Source organism: Lepidochelys kempii, chromosome 11 (assembly GCF_965140285.1).
Source record: "Lepidochelys kempii isolate rLepKem1 chromosome 11, rLepKem1.hap1, whole genome shotgun sequence".
Classification (NCBI taxonomy): domain Eukaryota; kingdom Metazoa; phylum Chordata; order Testudines; family Cheloniidae; genus Lepidochelys; species Lepidochelys kempii.
This window is the reverse complement of record NC_136390.1, coordinates 39,149,330-39,170,699: the sequence shown is the minus strand read 5'-3', so window position 1 is coordinate 39,170,699 and position 21,370 is coordinate 39,149,330. Positions and strand designations below refer to the sequence as shown.

The 21,370-nt window shown below is 40.8% G+C and overlaps 1 protein-coding gene across 6 annotated transcripts in view; it reads right to left on the bottom strand.

Annotated features, from left to right (window-relative positions):
* Nucleotides 1–21,370, bottom strand: part of UBR3 (ubiquitin protein ligase E3 component n-recognin 3) — a 207,312-nt gene that overhangs the window by 124,680 nt on the left and 61,262 nt on the right. For 5 of the 6 annotated variants that reach the window (XM_073305786.2, XM_073305780.2, XM_073305781.2 and 2 more), the window contains exons 11-19: nucleotides 20,421–20,507; nucleotides 19,724–19,789; nucleotides 19,519–19,608; nucleotides 18,282–18,410; nucleotides 18,137–18,189; nucleotides 17,064–17,197; nucleotides 15,141–15,225; nucleotides 13,275–13,417; nucleotides 429–525 (exon numbers count right to left, since the gene is read on the bottom strand). In XM_073305786.2, coding sequence (XP_073161887.1) covers nucleotides 429–525; nucleotides 13,275–13,417; nucleotides 15,141–15,225; nucleotides 17,064–17,197; nucleotides 18,137–18,189; nucleotides 18,282–18,410; nucleotides 19,519–19,608; nucleotides 19,724–19,789; nucleotides 20,421–20,507 — 884 coding nt within the window. The remainder of the gene's footprint in view (nucleotides 1–428; nucleotides 526–13,274; nucleotides 13,418–15,140; nucleotides 15,226–17,063; nucleotides 17,198–18,136; nucleotides 18,190–18,281; nucleotides 18,411–19,518; nucleotides 19,609–19,723; nucleotides 19,790–20,420; nucleotides 20,508–21,370) is intronic. The other variant, XM_073305785.2, reaches the window with a different exon arrangement.

Sequence of the window (21,370 nt, the reverse complement as noted above, 5' to 3'; positions counted from 1 at the left end):
CATCCGATGAAGTGAGCTGTAGCTCACGAAAGCTCATGCTCAAATAAATTGGTTAGTCTCTAAGGTGCCACAAGTACTCCTTTTCTTTTTGCGAATACAGACTAACACGGCTGTTACTCTGAAACCGTTCATGAGTATAGTTTGTGGGGACCAGAGGAGGTTTTGCCCCCCAAACTGCAAGCCCTGATCAGGTGTAGAACCTGGGGTTAAGTTGATTTGAGGGAGAAAGATAGATTAAAATCATAAGAATCCAGACACTGTCTCTCAATGTATAATTATTTACTGAAAGTCAAATTTGGGGCCTAAAAATATTGATATTGTCCTTTTAACGACATAATGACATAGCATGCCAATGAATACCCATAAAATAAAGACCCTGTACGATACGCAGTATTCTGTTCTTATACTACTGAATATGATCAACTTACAATGCTGTATATCTGTCCATTGCAGATTGCACATCTCTACGGTAAACTGTACGAAGAATTACCATGACTGGGTCAAATTCTTTATCCCAGATATCAGCTGTTTAAAAAAAAAAAGCAAGCATAAATTAACATTAACTTCTAAACACTATAAATTATTCTAGATTATTTTGTTAATTAGATTACAGGAGGCACATGTATTTTATGTAATTTTTAATTTTCTAAATTGTCTTCAGCAGCAGACAATGTAGCTTAGTTTCTTACTTTTTCATACATCAGTGCATATCTTCACAATTAAAGATATTTTCTCTCAGTTACACAATAAAAATTAAAAAGTAAGAACTTTTCAGGCAATAGATAGCTTTTACTAAGCAGCTTGACTTCAATACCTTGTAGAATTTCATTTATTTTTGTATAATACCTTACATTATACAAAAAAACTTGTATGATGCCTCTAAAATGACAACTGACTATAAAAGAAAAACTGGATTTATAAAGCATCATTCAAAAATTATTTCAAAGCCCTGAATAACAGCAGTGTTTCCTTAGTTGCAGTTCACATCCCCACTTTTTCATATTCATGATATTTTGCTTTATTTTGAACTCTTTTAGGAAAAAACAGAATTTGGTAAATATAGCCAGTCCTGGAAATAAGAGATAATGAACATGGTTAATGGTTGGATGACATTTAGGGGTTGTCTACACCAGGGAGAGGGGCAAATGGAGGGGTGTTAAACTGGATTAAGTCAAAATAATCCAGTTTTAAAATACTTGTGTATGCACAACACAATTTATTGTAGTACACTGACTCTGTATTTATGGCAAACTCTGGAGTCCTCTTTCAAAGTGAACTAACTTTGCTGGAAATCAAGTTAGTACAGTCCATTGTTCATGTGCATGCAATGCTGTTGCAAACTACTTTGGCACTCTTCCAACAGCTACCCCACACTACTTTGCAGGTTAATGTTACTGACCTGTTTACCTGTGTGTCCTCCCCTCCTCTGGGGTCAAGTTAACCAGATGTCCCCCCATTTATCAACTGGCACACAGCCAGAATTTGTCCTTTTGCTCATGGATTCCAGTTTCTCACCATAGCTACGATAATACTCCAGAAGCTCCACAACATGCCTCAAGCAGCTGCTTGGAGCTGCACCAAAACCCTGGATCTTTTCACCATCTGGGGAGAAGTGCTGGGGCAGGAAGTTCTTGTGACAGCCACCGGAATAAAGACCTATTTTTGCAGACACTGCTAGACAGATGTCTGTGAGGAGCCAAGACCAAATGCCAAACAGTACTAGATAAAGAACAAGTAGCTCAGGAGGACCTACATTAAAACAAGGGATGACAGTGAAAAAATCTGGCCAGGGACATGTAACCTGTCAACTTCTTGAGATACTGGATAGAATTTTACATAACTATACAATCCAGAAACTTGTGGAGCCCGCTGCCCACTCACCCCTCCACTCCCTCAAGGATGACCAGAAAGACCAGCAAAATTCATTGGATGATGAACATGAGGAGACCCATGAAGAGATCACCCCCAGAAAGCCAGGATCTGTTCAAGACTCAGGATTCTGATACAGAAGATAGGAGAGCCAGATTCCTGACATGCAGCAACCAACTTCGATTCCCAGGCAGCAATGCAGACCAGGACTGACGAGGCTGATCCTATCGGTGTGTAAGTCTATTAATAATTTTTTAGATAATTTAATATTAAAGTTTTAATTCATTATTATTATTGTTATTACACAGCCTTGCTAGCCTGTGTTCTGGTGCCCCATGGCCATAGCCAGTGTAGGTAGATGTGAGCTAGAAGCCTTTCTGAGTCCAAGATCTCCACCTCCCTCCCTCAGCCCATGCTGTCTGTTTGGTGCCCCACATACCTTTCCAAGACAGCAGCTACTCTGGCTGGGCAACTCGCCGCCTCCTCATACTAAAGCCCCAACTACTGACCGTTTTCAGGCCCACACTATGGAAGGGATGCGTCCGTGTATCTATTTTCTTTTCCCCTTCCCTCAGCTGTCCTGCCTGGAGAACACCCACTCCACACACCCCAAATCCAGTTTGGCACCACAAAACGGCAGCTGGCAGCATAGCGAAGCCACAATCTCTATCCACCCTCCCTCCTGCAGTAGATTCAAATAAGGAAAACATTATTTTGTGTGAAATGCGAAAGTTTATTGAGACAGCGATTACAGGAAAAGAAGTTTGGTTAGTGTTCTGACTTTACACAAGATAGACATCGATACTGCATGCCCATACGGCCACAAAGGGTACAACCCCCTGCTGACGTACAAATGTCCTGTAACACCATTCTCAGTGATAATAATGAATCTTCATATAATCAGTGCAGAAAGCTAGCTATTTTTCACAGCACTTTCAACATGTCTGCAGGGGAGATAAAGCAAAATCTAAGGCTCAGAGATAGTTGTTCAGCAATTATAAAGAATAGCTGCATGGCCTTCTCCCCAGGGTAGTTCGCAGCTCCCCTCCTCACCTACAGCACTTCTGGGGGAGAATCATCTTGGCGAATAACTTCACAGTGTATCTTGCTGGTCTGCCCTTTGCCTTTTTCAGTAAGGCCATTCTCTGCCTCCTAGTCACCCATCTCAGTGAAATGTCATCCAAAATAAGGACAGACTAACGGGGATGTAGAGGGGATTACTATAGCGGCTCCCCCGTTAACTCGTCCTATACCATGTATGCACTACCAAGACACAGCAATACTGCAAAGGCAGATCAGGATCATAATTCCCAACAGCATCTCCATATCCAGAATATATTCCTGAACACACACTCACACACTCTCCCTCAGCCTCCAAGGCACAACTGCAAAGCCAAACAGTATATACTGCACAGACAAAAATCCCAATGCATGCATCACTGTCTCCAAGATTCCCTCCCGCCTGGAAAGAATCTCAGAGATGGTAAAACCAGAAAAATGTGTGAAAAAATTGCTATCACATTCTCCCTAGAACATGAACCATAACCACTTGTTATGAACAAATATCTGCACAGCTATAGCACCCTGCACTGGCCAGACCATTAAGGACAGGGATTTTATCAATGGCGGAGGGCTGGCAAACCTGAGCGAGAGAAAACGGAAAACTTGTGATGAAATGTTCATGGACATCATTTCAGAATCTATGCCCCCCATCCTCCACCAAAAAAATCCCACCCACACATCACCACACCACACCAGGAGAAATCCAGAGAGGTGGAGACAGAGAGCGGTGTCTGATGATGGGAAGGGAATCCAACAAGATGATTTCCAGGGAGATTGTTGCAGTGGCAAAGGACTGCATGGCAGTTGCCAGGGAAAGCGATGTTGTGGCCAAAGACAGTATGGAAAAAAGATAGTGAAATGCAGAGGCAACACCTGGAGGCAATTCAAAGCTAAGATGTCCTGTTGCAATTCATGCTACTACTAAAGCAGCAGGCAATGCAGTACTGCAAACCAACACCCAGCCATGTTATACAGACCCTACAACAGGGGTTCTCAACCTTTTTCTTTCTGAAGGCCCCAGAAAACTCCACGGCCCAGCTGTGTCACAACTGGTTTTCTGCATATAAAAGCCAGGCCAGCATAAGGGGGTAGCAAGGGCCTCATTAGGGCCTCATGCCACGCAGGGCATCGCGAAGCTAAGTTGCTCAGACTTTGGCTTTAGCCCCGGGTGGTGGGGTTTGGGGCCCCAGGCTACAGTCCAGCGTGGCAGGCATTTGGCTTTCTGCCCTGGGTCCTAGAGAGTCTAATGTTGGCCATGCTTGGTGGATTCCCTGAAACCTGCTCATGGGGGCCCCAGGCAGCCACAGACACCTGGCTGAGAACCACGGCCCTACAACACAGGCCTCTGGGAACAACAGCTCCTCCTCCCCACTGTCCACCTGCAGCACTGCTGCCAGAAGCCATTCCCCTTGCAAACCCCAGCTTGGGGCACTGAGAACAGTGGCACCTGGGACCCCAGCTCCTTTGAGCCCTCTGTGGCCCCCAGTAATTTTGAGCTTCAGCGCTCAACACAAGAGGTGCAACAAACTAGAAGAGGCAGCACTAAGACATATACTTGCCTGTGATTCTAAGCTTCTTGAGCGTCGAGCTAGCTCCTGATGCCTGCACTTCCCTGCTTTGTTTCATTGCTCTTTTAATGAAATGACCTTTTGTGTTTAATACAGTGTTTCATAATCAAAAAAAGTCATTTCATTTTCATTTCAGTTGAAGGTTCATTTCTGTTTGTTCCTAACAGATTGTTTAACCATTAAAACCTTTAAAATGTCATTGTCGACCGTTCATTTTTCACAGAAAATAATTAACTTTGTACTAATTCGTAAGGCTTTACAAACACATGGAGGCAAAGACACAAGGTACAAGACAGACTGCCACAGCATTGCACTTCCACTGCCCATAAAAAAAAACCCCACTAAGCTGCACAAAAAACTTCCAGACCTTACCCCCTCCACTGGTCAACAGCTGGATGCACAGCAGCACAATTTCAGGCCGGAAGACTCAAATTAAGCACAGTACACATTCCTGATATTGCCCCAGCTCTTTACATTCTGTATTAGGCACCTTGCTGGCAGCTCAACTACTGAGGAAGTCTCTGCACCTTAGCTTCCCACCCATCGCTAAGGCTCTCTCCTTTACTCTCACAAATATTGTGCAAAATACAACACACTGCTATAATCTTTGGGACTTTTTTCCTGCTGCTTCCAGCCTGTTCCACAAACAAACAGTGCCTTCCCCCCTACAAACAGCCAAATGCACACTCCAATTCCATTCTGCAACTACTGAGGCAGCAGTTAAACAGTTCCTTCCTTCTATCCAATTATCCTGTGAATGGCTTCATTGACCAGGGAAGCAGAGAATAAGTTGGGTCTCTCAAGATAACCGGAGCAATGTCCACCCCATTAATGTCCATAGCATGCCCACCGACAAGTCCATTGAAGTAAATAGAGCTGAGTTCCAAAAGATCCTAGTTTTATGGACCCTTCCAGACCACCCAGCATTTCTGTCCATAAGTTTGCTATGGTGGTGACAAGCCCTTGGAGCACAATGGAGAAATACCCCTTTCTGTTTATGAATTCTGAGGCCTGGTTGGGAGGGAGGGGACAAATAATAAGCATGTGGCTCCCATCAACTGTCCCAATCAGCTTGGGAATTCCATGTGTGCAAAGCCATCAATAACCATTGCAACAGTATTTTTTCCATGGCATCACACACCAGCATGACAGTGTTGATCTCTCCTTGCCAAATTGGTTTGCTACAGACTGGAAGCATTCAGTGGTGGTCACCTTACAGATGGCAATTGTTTTCCACTTGCACATGGATATGGGCACAGCACATTGCTAGGCTGCCGCTATAGTTCTGGAGTTAGCTCAGTACACATATCCAGAAAGGTTGCCTTCCCCATCCTGAAATTCTCTCACTGCTGCTGGTCACCTCAGGTCTGCAGAAAAATCCTTCCCTACCAATCCGTGCTAGTTTCCAAAGCCCAGAAATGGCGCTGCATGCTGTGAAGCTACTCAAGGAACCAGTCCTCTATCATCAGTTGCCTTTGGTCATCGTCTTCTTCATCCGTGCTCTGGTTCCACCACCACTGAAGCCCCTCCGACTGTCTTGTTACTGGAGGAGCTGCTGCTGCCATATCACCTGTTTGATGACGCAGCAGGCAAAGTTCCACGCCGAATTCATGCTGCTTTGAATACCGAAATACATCACAAGCAACCTCTACATATTCAAGTTTGCCAGCATAGCAGCGCGGAGCATTGTTGGATCCATGCTGGCCGACAGCAGTTCAAAAATGGTGCTAGCCCACCCTTAAAGGAAGTACGGGGGGAGACAGATGAATCACCGAATTTTTTTCTTTTAACAATTTGAATTAGCCTGACTTCTGCTATGCATCCCACAATGCACAGTGAGAAAAATCCCAGAATTTCACACTGTTGAGCAGCAAAGCGAAGTAACATGGGATATCCTCTGGGAATGTTACATCCTCCATTCACAGCAAACTGTTGACGTTTGTACACAACAATGCGCTTTGACATAAGACACACCGTCCCATGTGCATGCAATTACTGTGACTTGCATACTGCCAAAAGCTCTGGTTAAACACCTCGTGTAGACAAGCCCTTAGTTACAAAGTACTGTGATTTTAAATTTATAAATTGTGCGTATAGTTCTTAATTCAATCTAGCCAACAATTCAGTTTCTTTTCATATGTTTATGATCAATCATTTTGAAATTGGACTTACTTTTATAACAAACATTTACAGCTTTCACCTTATTTCTGGAAAAGGTTAGCATTCCTCTTCTCCTTTGAGATCATCAACTTCTGCTGCATTAAGTCCAATTTAGTCTGCAAGCTCCTCAGAACAGGAAAGGAGAGGTTACTTACTTTGTACTTGAGTTCTTTGAGATGTGTGAACCTATGGGCACTCCAAGTCAGGATACACATGCCCTTGATTGGATATTTTTGTCAACAGTGTCCACGGATCTGCATCTGTGCCCTATACAAACTCATCCCCAAATGCGGATATACAGAGAGGATCACCTCCAGTTTTTTCTCAACCACAAAATACCCAAGATAGAGACTCCCAGGCAGAGAGGAAGGGGGGCAGGCCGCAGAGCACCCAGAGGAACACACATCTAAAAATCTCAACTTACTGTACAAGATAAGTAACCTCTCCTCCTCCTCTGAGAAGCGTCCCATGGGTGCTACAAGTCAGGAGACTCCCTTCATCATGGAGGAGGGTGCCAAAGAAGTGGATTTAGTACGGACAATGTCACCAAAAACCGTATCAGCCCTGGAAACAGCCACAAGAGCATAATGCCACTAAAATGCACATGGTGAAGACCAGGTGGCCATCCTGCAGATGTCTGAGATGAAGGTCAAGAGTCCAGGGGAAGCCCAGAAGAGCATAGTCCTGTCGAGGTAAAAGGCAAGAGCTCTTTTACTGCTCAGTGTATGGAGGCTCACTTCTTCTCTTGAAGAGTGAGGCTTGGTGTAAAATAACAGGAAATGAATCTCTTAACCTGGAATTCAGAAGAAACTTTAAAAAGGAAGCAAGGGTGTGGATGCAGAGACACCTTATAGTGGTAGAACACTGTGTATAGTGGCTCCACCATCAACAGTCCAAGCTCCCCAATCATCCTGGCTGAAGGAACAAGGTCTTAAAGGGACAAATGAAGGAGGGTACAACTCCCCATACATTTAAATGGGGGTATCCCTCAGGGCACTGAGAACTAAGGTGAGGTCCCATGGTGAAGTTGGTTCCTTGGGTAGGAGGAAAGAGATTGAATAAGGCCTTTAATAAATCTTGTAGTGGTAGGATGAGCAAAGACTAAGAATCCTTCTATAGGAGGGTGAAAAGCTGCGATAGCAGCGAGATGAACTTTGACGGAGTTCAGTGATAAGCATGTGGTCTTTAAATTCAGCAGGTAAGCAAGGATGTGAGCCAAAGAGAATTTGACAGGACATAAAGCTTCATGGTTGTACCAAGCCTGGAAGTGTTTCTACTTCTGCAGGTAAGTTTCCCTTGTTGTGGACTTTCTGCTATTAAAGTAGCACCCTTTGAATATCTGGAGAGCAGACTTGTTCTATACCAGAGAGCCACAAAGAAGCCAGGCCCTGAGATGACTGGGGTGGGGTGACCAAACCCTGGGTGAGTCAGGCTCGGAGGCTGAATGGACATGCGGGTCAGCTCTAGGAATCACACCTGTCTCAACTCTCATGGTGCTAGGAGGATGGCCATTAATTTCTCATCTCAATTTATTTAGGAACTTGAGAAGTAGAGGTATTGGTGGACAAATGTACATCAGAACTCAAGGCCACGTAACAACCAAGTCATCTCCCTTTAAGTTGTAGCTGTGCCCTCCCCTTGAGCAGGATCGTCTGCACTTTGCATGGGGTGAAGTAGCAAAGAGAGATCTACCTGTGGATAGCTCCAGCTAAGAGATCTCTTGGAACACCTCACTGTTCAGATCCCACTCATGGTTGATGCTAAAATGTCTGCTGAGGGAATCACCACTGTGTTCTGTAGTCCTAGTAGATAACTGCTGAGATCTATATGTGGTGTGATATACACCACTTCCATAGTTTTATGGATTCAGTGCATAAGGACCGGGATCTTGCTGTTCCTTTCTGACTGATGTAATACATCACTGCTCTGTTGTCCAGCATTATCCTGACTGGGTGAACCTTGATGTGTTGTACGAACTGTTGGCAAATTTAACGGACATTAAATTTGAGCTCTAATATGTTGATATGGAGGATCACCTCCTAAGGGGTCCATTTGCCCTGAGCTGTGAAGCTTTGGAAGTGGACACCCCAACCTATGAGGGAACCATCTGTGGTGATAATCCTCATGAGAGGAGGCTGTACACATGGAACTCTGAGGCACACCTTTTGTGGGTCCTTCCGCCAGTTCAGACAATCAAGGACCTTCCGAGGTACAGACAGCAGCTTGTAGAGACTGTCTGTTGGGGGTGCACACAGTTCTCAATCATGCTTGAAGACTCCAAAAGTGCTAAGGGAGTCACGAATATACGGCTGTCATGTGGCCCAGAAGTTGCAGGCAAGCCCTTGCAGTGATTTGTGGACTCTGTTGGATTGCTGAAACAAGGTTGGACATTGTGGTGAATCGGTCCCTGGGTAAGTACACTCTGGTGGAAGAGGAGTCCAGAGTGGCCCCAATTAAATCTATATGTTGTGTGGGTGTTAGGGTAGACTTCTCCATTCTGAAGTAGAAATATAGAGAATGAAACAGAGACAGGGCCTTGCTGGTTGCTGTCTGTACTTTGAGAAGTGAGCAGCCCTTCAGGAGCCAATCATCCAGGTAAGGAAAGATGATATGCCCATCTAGTAAAGATAAGCTGCTGGGGCTGACAGAACTTTGATAAACATCCATGGGGCAGTGGAGAGACCAAGGGTAGGACACAATACTGGGAGTGATCTCTGTCTACCACAAAACACAGAAATAATTTCTGCACAGTAAGAATAGCAACATGAAAATAAGCATCCTTAAGGTCGAGGGAAATGAATGAATCTCCCAGATCTAGTGAGGGAATTATTGTTGCTAGGGTCACCATTTTGAATCGCTGGGAGCAGATGAAGGTGTTTAAACTCCTGACATTGAGCATTGGTCTCCACCCCCCATTTTTCTTTAAGACGAGGAAGTACCAAGAACAGAACCCTTCCTGAGAAAGTCTGGTGGGACAGGTTTGATTGCCCCCAGATCTTGGCAGGATCGTATCTCCTGCTTTAAAAGGTCTTTTTGAGAGGGGTTCCCGAAGACAGACTTACAACAAAAGGATGGACGGAATAGCTTGTAGAAATTTCCTCCAGAATCCAGCTGTCTGATGTGATGAGCTCCCAATAAGGTAAGAAATGAAAGAGATGCTCTCCATAAGAGTGGAAGGGGAATACGTGCAATGCAGGATCTAGAGTGGGAGTTAGTTTGTGACCCTCAACTAATGGGTCAAATGGATGTTTTGAAGATGTCCCTGGTTGAACAGTCGCTGAAGAGGAAGGCCCTTTCTTAGGGAATCTGGTCTTCTATGTGGGGAGCTTCAGCCAGTTTCATGGGCTAACAGTTGACTGGGAGAGATTGTTGAGCTGTCTGCAACCTGCTGTATTTTTTTTTTTTTTTTTGCAGGTGTATAGATGCCCTGAGCTTGTAGCATCACCTGATGGTCTTTGAGAGAATGCAGAGACCTCTCGAAGGCATCACTAAACAACTTTGCGCCTTCAAAAGGAAGGTCTTCAACCATATTTTGTACCTCGTGTGGGAGGCCAAAAGACTACAGCCAGGAAGCTCAGAGCATGATTACTGCCGTAGCCATGGAACACGCAGCTGTGTCAATGGTATTGAGTGAGGCCCAGACAGATGCCTTGGAAACTGTCTGATCCTCTATCATGAGGGCCTGAAATTGTTGTCTCTGCTCCTGAGAAAGGTGTTCAATAGAGAAGAAAATTTTGAATAGACTGTGAAGTCATACTTTGGCTAGTCTATGCTGTAAGGAGGCCAAGAAGTAGGTTGTACAGCCCAAAAAGTCCAATTGTTTTAGGTCCATACCAGAGGGTGTTGAACAGAACCAATGTTGCCAATTCTGTTCACTGGCGCCACCTGCGAGTTGGGAATCAGACAGGAGGTACCCTAAGTCTCTGGGAGGGATGTACTACTTTTTGTTGGCTTGTTTACATGTTGGTGGTTGGAGTTGGCCACACTGTGTGTTGCAGTAAGCAAAGCTTCACTGATGGGCAAGGCAAACTTGCCCTGAGGAGATGAAGGAAGGATATCCAACATGAAATGTTGGGATTCCTGAATCTCATCTAATGGGACTTTTAAGTTGTCTGCCACCTTTTCTAGGAGTTCTTGAAAGGCCTTGAAGTCACTGGGGTAAGATGGTGGGGGAGGCATGATAGCCTCATCTAGAGATGAGGAGGATTTGTGGGAAGGTGGTGTTTCTTCCTCTTCCACTAGTGCCCTCTCTGGAGGGATCTGGGGGCATCAGTTTATGTTCCTAATAGGACCTCTTTTGTGATGGTACAATGTAGAAAGACACCATAATTAACCTACAGATTCCAATAAGCCTAAACTCTCAGAAGACCAGAACAAAGAGGCTGACCCAGAAAAGTCTCGGTTATTATGAAAAATATTTTTTAAAAGGATACCTCCAGGTATTAATTCTCCAGTGTTTTCCTACGAAAAATTACAGATTTCCTATTCAACATTTGGTAGATGAAAAATAGATGCTTTAGGTATTTAAGTCATATTAAAGAGATTTCAGATTTTCAATGGCTGTGGATATGCCTGAGCTTATTTTACAGACTAGTCATTTACATGCTAGCAGGCAGGAAGAAAGATAACTGAAAACAAAAACTCATTTTGCCATGGAATCAGAGTAGAAAGCACAGTATTTTGAACATCAACTTTACATAAGTTTCTATACACACGTTTTGTTTTAAAATAAACTCTCTTCCCAAACGGAGTCCAGAGATTTCAAGTTTCAGAGTAGCAGCCGTGATAGTCTGTATCCACACAAAGAAAAGGAGTACTTGTTTCACCTTAGAGACTAACACATTCATTTGAGCATAAGCTTTTGTGAGCTACAGTTCACTTCATTGGATTCCGATGAAGCGAGCTGTAGCTCACGAAAGCTCATGCTCAAATAAATGTGTTAGTCTCTAAAGTGCCATAAGTACTCCTTTTCTTTTTGCAGAGATTTCAAATCACACACAGGCTGCACTAACACCCTGAGAAATGTCCCCCTTCTCAGTCTGGTATTCTCAGACCAGACCACTGTGTCAGAGGGCAGGTAGGTTACAGTGTGCAGAACAGGCTATATAAGGAATCTTCAATGGGTGTTCTCGAACAAAGCAAATCAGGAAAGGTGGACAGATCCAAGGCACACCATTTCCAAGGAAGAGAAATTCTTAGACAATCTGGCAATAAAATTAAGCTAAGTTACAAACAAAACTACATTCATTCGTTTTTTTTAAAAAATATATATATTTTGAAAATTCCTAAAATTAGTGTTCAAAATCCAGTGCTTTGCCTATTTAGATGTGCAGAATAAACTTCTACCTGTTCCAAATTCCCTTGATCATTAATAAGTCCTGTCTTCAAAAATATATTTCTGTTTTTGGACACAAGTTTAGTTATTTATGAACATAGAAAAATACTGTAGCTTTTATTCTAGCTTTAAATATGAATACATCACTGAGAACAGTGCTATCAGTGCATCAATACAGACCACAACAAACAGGTGAGAACTCAGTTTGCTTCTCTGAAGTCTTCATTTGCTGTTCTACTTAATTTTCAAATGAAGAGAGTGCTCTTACATAGCTCGTTTATCAGTAGCCCTCAAAGCACTTTACAAAGGATGTGTCTGTCATGTCTCCATTTTACAGATAGGGAAACTGAGGCATAGAAATTGGAAGATTTCCCCAAGGTCCACCCAGCAGGCCTGTGGCAGAACTGGGAATAGAACCCAAGTCTCCTAAGTCTGAGTCCAGAGTTGCAGATCTCACTTGCATCTGTTAGTCATTTTCAGTTAGCATTACAGTAGAACCTCTGTACATTATCCTAGTCACTACTTTAGTCACTGCAGATTGTTTACATGCAAACTTGGAAATTCCAATAAACAAATATGGAAGGATAATATATCATGTACATTACAGTTGTCAAAATAAATGATCAATCTTATAATATACTTTACAGTACTGCAGCCAATATACCATATAATAATTTGTCAAAGTAAGAAAATCTACCTAGGATATGTGGCTATTAAATCTTCTCTGAAGAGACACCAACATTTTTTGGTGTCTGACTCGAAGTATGCTAATCACTAACTGCAATTTAGCAAGATTCTTCTGGTTTTGATTTTAGCATTGGCTTGTGATGACACAAAACTAAGACCACGAATCTGTCACTGAGGTAACTGATTCTGTGATTTTACGAGCCCCTTGTGACTTCTTGAAAATTTCAATAATTCAGCCCTGGCCGGTGGGGCTCAGGTTCCAGCTTCACCCCGGCCAGCGGGGCTCAGTCTCCTCAATCAATCCATGCTTTATTGTTTATTGCTCACGTCCTGTCCGTGACTTTTGATAAAAATACCCATGACAAAATCATAGCCTTATACATGGTTAATGCTTGCCTCATTGGGGCTTATGTTTGGACAACAGGTAAAAACTCATTTTACATCCAAACTCATTCTATGTCCATCAGTACTTACTATGCAAGAAAATGATTAAAAAGTCAAAACAAACAGAAGGGATAAATAATTTATTTTTACCATGAAAAGCATCTTCCATCTATGTAACTTGCTTATAAAAAAAATGTGAATTATTATACCTTTGGGTGTATACATTCCTTGTTGCATAGAACCTCCAGGTTCAAAAACGGGAGCTTTAAAATCAGCAACTGCTGACAACATTGATTCAAAGCTTAAACTTCCTGGAACAATGCCACTTTTGGGATTGGGGTTTTCTGGAATGTGATCTTTATGTTAAGAAAAACAATTGTTATCAAGGACTATTTAACAGCAGAAATATAGCACATCACTATTTTCTTTTGTCTTATATTTTAAGAGCTTCATTTAAGATGCTAAACTTTTGCAATGTTTTAATTTCACCACAAGAGGTCCATGTACGACAGCAGTTCCAGTGTAATCAAATTTGTATTGTACCATATCAACACTTTTGGCGTATAAATTTTAATTCTGTACACTACTTGCATTATTGCTCAAGCTGCTATGGTCTTATTCAGGGATTATATACTAAATGCACACGTTCTTGAACATGCTGTTAAACTTGTGCAGCTACCAATAAGGTGTGCTGGGGAGGATTGTTTAAACTTTCCAAAAATCTCTTCTCTCAATTAGCAATCTTTCTGTATAGAAACACTCTCATCCGCAGAAAGTAAGTCTTGAAAGTGAAAATGTCAAGCAAGCTCACTGATTGGCGATTACACATACATACGCACTCACATGCACACTTTTTGTTATTAAAAAAAGTACATGCTTGTATCCATGTGATAAATAACGATCATTTTATCCCTAGTACTATTAGTAACATATATTATTTTGAGTTAGAGTTAAGCACAAAGTAAGCAGATGACTGGGACCCACAGACCTGAAAGCTCTGTAAACTGGGTTGACCAGATCTGATTTTATGGAAGTGGTAACCTGCAAGGGAACAACTCATTTCCTGATCTCCTGTTCTGGCAGTCCCCAAAATCAGAAGGTCAGCCCTGCTTTAGCTATTTTAACTTTTGGCAAGCAATAGGATTTATAAAAATTTAAGTAAGCCACTAGCGTTGAGTAAATAGGCAGCTAGGCTGACCCACAAACCAAGAGGCTCTTGCAGAAATGGAGGAAAAAGGGGGTGGGTAAGAGAAACTTGGCATTGACTCTCTCGAAGAAGAAGAAAAGTTGGTGAACTGCAAATACAGAGACAAGTATATTCATTAATTAGTCTGGTTTTAAGTATTAATAGAAATCCTCCTCAGCATGAAAGGGTGACATAAAAGTTGCTGAAAAGGAGGCTATATGATTTATGTGCAGGGAAAGATGAGCGGTGGAGTGCTTGATGGTAGAAGGAAAATTTAGGAAGGGGGAAAACGAGTGGATTTAACTAAAAATATTAAAAGTAATATTGTGTGTACAGCAGTGGGGGATGGATGGGAAGATATAGGTGGAAACACACTAGGGAAAGAAAAAACAAAATAAAATGGAAAAAATAGCTTGTGAAACTAGCATGTGCACATATCATTCCTAAGCACTCATATTATTACCTTATTATTGTAAACCTCAAGCTACTTTTCACCATTTCTGCCTTTAAATTATTGCTGTCACTTACTGCACTATGTTTACAATTGGACTGCAAGTTCTTTAAGGAAAAGATCATGTCTATTTTACTTGGCTGCAAAGAACCTAGTACACTGTGAAGACAGCTAAAATGTATTGCAAATCCTCACATGTATCATTTTCATACGAACAATTAAAGAAGACTAAAGTACTGAAGAAAATTTCATTGTGATCAACAGCATCATAATCCTATAACATCTGCCCACAACTCCTAAAGCTTGAGGTTGTTACGAGCGAGCAATATTGATGGCATCGTGCACAAGCTTTAAAATTCTGCAAAACACAGATTTCTTTTATAGTACTATTTACACACAGAAATCAAAATAAATAAGTTAACAGATTCCAAGGATATGAGATCCAGTAGTGAGCTATGAGTCCTGTCGTTCATACAGAGCTGGGCTACCATCTCTGCTCTGAGGATCTCGTCATCTGTCATTCCTAGGACAATAAAAATAAAATTAAATACCCTGTACAAGTTGTATGGGTAAAGAAAAAGGGGATACACAGGCACACACATGCAGTCAAATCTCAGTAAGTTAAACACTAATTACAAATGTGAGACTCAACAGTTTGATATCCAAGTTAACACAGTTACATTGTTACAATTCAATTCAAAGATTTCTGGTCGATTCCCAAAGATGTCCACAAGAATTTACTAAACTATTCCTATTTTCTTATAAAGAGTTCTCTGTGTATTTGGAAGTTGTGTAAAGTAACAGCTCACTGATATTTCTCAATACATATGCTATTTTGAAAACAGACCATTGCACAGTAGACAACACTAAAACATGTTTTCTAAAGACTGCATTGTAAAGCACGGTAATAAATGAAGCTTAATAAAACACAACAGAATGCAAGTTTTAGCCAAGATTTTAAGTAGTCACTTAGGCCCAATACTGCAAACATTTATGCACACTCTTAACTTCATACACATGAGTAATAATCAGATGCATAAGTATTTGCAGTACTGGAGTTTAATTCATTTTTCTATGGCAATATCAAAATAATTTTATTCTGTGTTAAATACTGTATATTTTGGGGGGAGAGGAGAATATACCAACAAAAAATCACAGGAAAGGTTTCACAGATCCTGTGTCCCTAGCTGAATGTTTGGAATTTATGCCACTGAAGCACTATCAAATTAGCATACTTCACACTTATTGTACCAACTAGCACATGTTTCTACATCAGTAACATTAGAAATGCTGAAAAGGGTGATTACAAAGCTCAGTTCAGCTAGCTCTCAGTTCAGCATAATTCTGAATAAAGATCAGTGTCATAACACCAAGCTATATCTACAGGACTTTATCGGGGGTAAATCCCCTCCCTCACTCTGCAGGTATGGAAGGCCCAACAGACAGGATAACTGCGGTAGTTGCATGGCTCACGTTTGGGCCAAGATGTAGGAAGCGCATGCAGAGAGACTGAATGCCACAGCAAGTGCTCTGAAAGGGTAATTTGTGCAAAGCTGCAGAAGTAATTTATGGAATGGGGTAATGCTAGTGGATCCAAAGCAAGAAGAGCAGCAGCCACTGTGGCAACAGTAACGCTAAAGTTTTACCAGCTGCCAAGTTTTGCGTGGCCGGGGAGAAGGTTTGGTACAAGACCAGGATTTTGCCCCAGGTTACTGGCAAAGATACTTTCTACATCATTTCTATTACAAATTAACAGAAAAGGAATATTCACAAAGCTGAAAATATTGCACATTTGCTTCTTCGCACATAATTTTTGAGGTGCCCAAGTGGGAAATGAGTCTCTCCTTTAGTTCAACTGACTTGATAATGTCCTATTCAGTTTACTTGATACAAACAGCAGAAACCAAGTCATGTATATAAAAATAATATAATACAATAAAATTTCAGTTAATAAGGAAAGTCAAAGTTTCAACAGGGGAATAAGAAGCTCAATCATAAGAGATTATTACAAGTAGGAGCTTTAGGATTTGCTGATTCAAACACTAGTATTGACATTTAAGCTTCAATATACATCTCGTGATCATATGTATAAAAAAATTCAGCCATTTATTTCTCTCAAGAAGAGGAATGGACACCCTAACCCTGTATTTTGGCTGTTTCTAGTTTTTAGGATGGTTAAAATGAAGCAACTGATGAAACTGAAACCAAATTACAAACATAAAGAATGATCACTCAATTTTATTTAATAATTTTACTTATTCTGCTACAGGATAGCTATTAAATGCCAAAAGATTTAAAACCAAATACACATAAAATTCCATGTTACAGTAATATTTGTGGCTAGACAGTTGTGATTCTTACCTAAATGTAAGCGAAGACTTAACAGAATGACGAGAAATGTTAAGGCTCCTTCCAACATAGATCTCTCATGTTCTGAATCAAGAACTGTATTCTGATGCTGCGATGCCATTGTTAACAGATCTACCACCTTGAATCTACAGGACACAGAGCAAAGTTAGCGACCTCATTCTTCCGTATTAAGAGCCTGATGCCGAGAGGTACGAAGTATCTGGGATTCCAACTGAAGCACCATTCAGGCCCAGGCCCAAAAGGAGTATACAATAAGATGTACATAATCTAATTAGAAGCAATCCTTGAAGTGAAAGGCTTTTTATTTTCACAAGGTGTATCCTTACCTTCATTGTACCATTCTGATCCTATTCATACTTCACATTCAAATACATCACATTTATATCAATTGAATACTTGAAAGTAGGTTAGTTGGTATTCACATTTATGTCCTGCTTTTCTTCAGCCATGTCTATGCTACAGCAGCACAGTTACCATGCTGCAGCTGTGATCCTGTAGCATAGACACTGCCTATGTCAGCAGATGGAGTTTTTCCGTCAACATAGGAAATCCACCTCTCTGAGAGACGGTAGCCAGGTTGACAAAATAATTCTTCCATCAACCTAGCTGCGTCTACAGAGGGGTTAGGCTGACCTAACTACTTTGCACAGGGTGTGACATCTTTCACAGCCCTGAGCGACAAGGCTAAGTTGATCTAAGTTTTAGGTGTAGATGGAGATGCAAGCAGACTTCTTGTGATCCTCACTGCTATTCATTCTCCCCTTCAGTGTGGGAGTTCCAAATACTTACACACCAGAGTGTGCAACACTTCTAAAATTGGAAAGCTCAGGAGATTCAACTCTGGAGTTTCATAAACATATTGCACACACTGGCGTATAAATCCAAAACCAGCCCTGAGTGAAAGGGAGGATGAATGAAACTGCCACAGTGGAACCCATCAGTGCTGTGGTGCAAGAGGGATTCAGCAGGTCATACACCTTTTCCCCATGGTATATTTTAAATAGTCAGTAAGTGGCAGAATGCTATATAGTGGTATTCATTCTATCCTTATGCTTTGATCTTACCTTTCAAAAACTGATGAAATAAAATAATCTGGGTCAAGTCTAGAAGCACAGACCTGTAAAAACAAACATGGTACATTCACTTTACTCATCAATCATTAGTGTTCTTATAAACACAGTACGTGGGTTCACAGAAACTATACCTTACCTGTAACAGGTAAATGTCAGGATCAATCATGGAGTTACAAAAATGAGACTGCACATAAGTCATTGCTTGTCCTTTAATTTGTAGACCATTTCTTACCCACATGTTACTATGGATTTCAGAAAGGCTTGCCTATTTTTTAAAGAAAAAGAATTAGCTGAAATAAATATTTTGCAAACGTTCAAGGAAAATCAGCTATTCAGTTGTCTGTAGTCACACCATCAGCTGCAATCCCCTCAGATCTCAAAATCAGCAGAGCTGGACTATCTCAAAAGTTGGATGAGAGACACCCCAGAAAATACCCCTGATGCTGCAAAAAATTCAGTTGGTACCAGTATGTATGTGGTTCTCTTCTTGCTGAGACAGTACTGAATCCATGCATGAGGCATGATATTAAATTACAGTGGTGAATAAGACTTAAAACGAAGGCTTTGATCACTAAAAAGATACTGTACTATTTTTTGCAAGTTTGTTAACCAGGTGTCCTGCCCAAATTCAAAGTAAGGTATTTATATTCCACCACAGATCTGTAATATGTAGAATATGGTCCACTCTAAAAGGAAGGGCATTTCAGGAAATGGAGGGGTAGGCATGTGAAAAGATCCATGGTTCATGATTCTTTATCCTGAAAAAGTACCCGAAAAATGAAGTGTGTGTCTTATAACAGATTATCAATTATTACAACTATTTCTCTTCATCTCCTAACTTGGATATAAACAGAATGTTAAGTGTAAAGCCACAGGCAAGAATCCTGCCCATCGAGGAATAAAGGGTCTTCACAACCCAACCTCTACATTCACTCCTGCATATTCTGCATCCTCAATTTGTACATATTAATATTAATTGAATGCACAAATTGTTCCAAGCACAAGTATGTACTCAAATTTAGCAGTAGCTTTTTGAAAATGTGATCCTAAACATTAAGCATAGTTCTCACCTAGGGTCATTATATGATGTTAACAGTATTTGAAAAAGTAGTTATCTGATTCTAAGAATACTTTTCTAAGTTTATTCTGACAAATCACTGTAAAACTGTGCTTACAAGTGATAAACATTTCATATATTGCAAGGAGTTGTCAACTATGTTAATTTTTGTATTCCACAATTAATGTGTTTTTCCACAGCTGTTTAGACATTTTTTAATATACTTAAACTATTTGGACTGGAAGAGGGGAAAAGAGATAGCTGTCCTCTTTCATATTCTGTACATTCAAACCAAAGAAGCAGCCTGGCACCATACCTGAATCTGAAGCGGGTGAATCATTAGTTTCATCAACATCTCCTGATCTGGTAAAATAGAATCCAGATCTAGCTCTTGGCATTTGACAGCCTACATACAAAATGGAGTATAAATTTTACTGAGAATATAAGGAAATGATTTTTTCATACTATAAACCGACACCACCTTATTTTCTTATAGAATATGGTAACAAATCCATGCTTACCTTACTCAAAAACATAGCATAGTAACGATGTAGTGGCAAATGAAAAGTAACCTGGTTAGGCGCTGGCTGCAATGAAAATACAATGCATTTTACCATCAAATACAAAAAAGTATACGAATCATACAGACTATCATTTCACCTGGCACATCCACTGCTGATGGCTCTTTCCGCTAGATATTGCTAACGTTACCATATCTCTCCCCCTGCCAATGCTTCATCTCCCTTTTCCCAAACAGTTCAGGTTGATCTCTCCTGCCTAGCCGCTAGGATATTAGTCTCACCCCACCTGGAATCAGAGAAATGTCTCCCAAAACACCAGAGCTGCCCACACCCTAATACTTCATACGAAATGGAGTGCAGAGAGTCTTTATCGTTGCTAAAGCTCTCCACTCTACTGCCTTGGAGTGCTCCTATGGCATCAATTGGTAGAACCTCAGTCTGAATACAAGTTCACATTAATTAAATTGGGGACTCCAGTGTTCTTAATTCACAGATGTATCACATCATACCCATGAATTACAAAGGTTTTAACAAGAGTAGCATTGTTTTTAACATGGTAATCCATCTGTTACGGTATTTAAAAGGATAATTTTCTTTCTCCTTTAAATAATAAAAAATACTTTAAAAGTTAATATTTTAACAAGTTTAACAAGACATTTCTGACAACACTTTGTTTAATCATATAAAGGATGCAAACCTCATCTACAAAGTTGATTGCATCAAACCAGTCCTGAAGTGCTTCAAGGCAGTACCTAACAACATTTCGTGTGTACTCTTGTGTCTCCTACAATAAGAAAAATTATTTGACATTGCATCATCGTACATTGTACCACACTATTCAAAAACAGTTTTGCGTTTACAGTTTCATTAATACAATGGGGAAAATAGTTTGTTAACTAGTATGATGGTTTAAGGATTTTTTCAGTTCTTTCTGTTCAGTTTTAAAACAGGGCACAAATACGGAATTTGCACAGTGGTTCTCTTTTTATTTAAAAAAAGTTTTCTTTTCCACCACTGAAAATTAACATGGTTTAACGATTTACCGGTGGTTGACACTGTCTTTCTCTACACTGAGGTTTTTCCCAAATTCATCAATGGCAGGAGTGCCAGCATACCAGAGCCTAGAATATTTTTGTTATTGTGTTATCCAGACCTGTTCTGAGCTGCGATGCAGGTGTCGCCCTCTATCACATTCAACCAAGTTTTATTTAAAAAAAAAAAAAAAAACTTTCATTTTATTGTGTCAACCAATTTACTTGGTACTGAATTAAGTTTTCCGGGTCTATAATTCCTAGGACCAACCCCAACACCATATTTTAAGAGACTAGTAAACATTTGCTACCCTCCAGTCCTTGGATGTAATAACAGTGGATTTAAATGTTTGTTCAGCCACTTGATTGAGTTCCTTTGAAATTCTTACAAACAACACTATTTGGTCTTGGTGGCTTAATGTTGTTTAATTTAATCTATTTGTTTTAGCACAGAAACAGGAACCTGTGCATACAAAGTGACCTTTCATGCACAGATCTTAAAAGGAATTACTAAGCATCCAATATCCTATTCAAACATTTCTACTGCAATGTCTTTAGAGTTTAGCAAACTCAGTGTAGTAAAATTCAGTGCTCACCACTAGATTAACAAATGTGA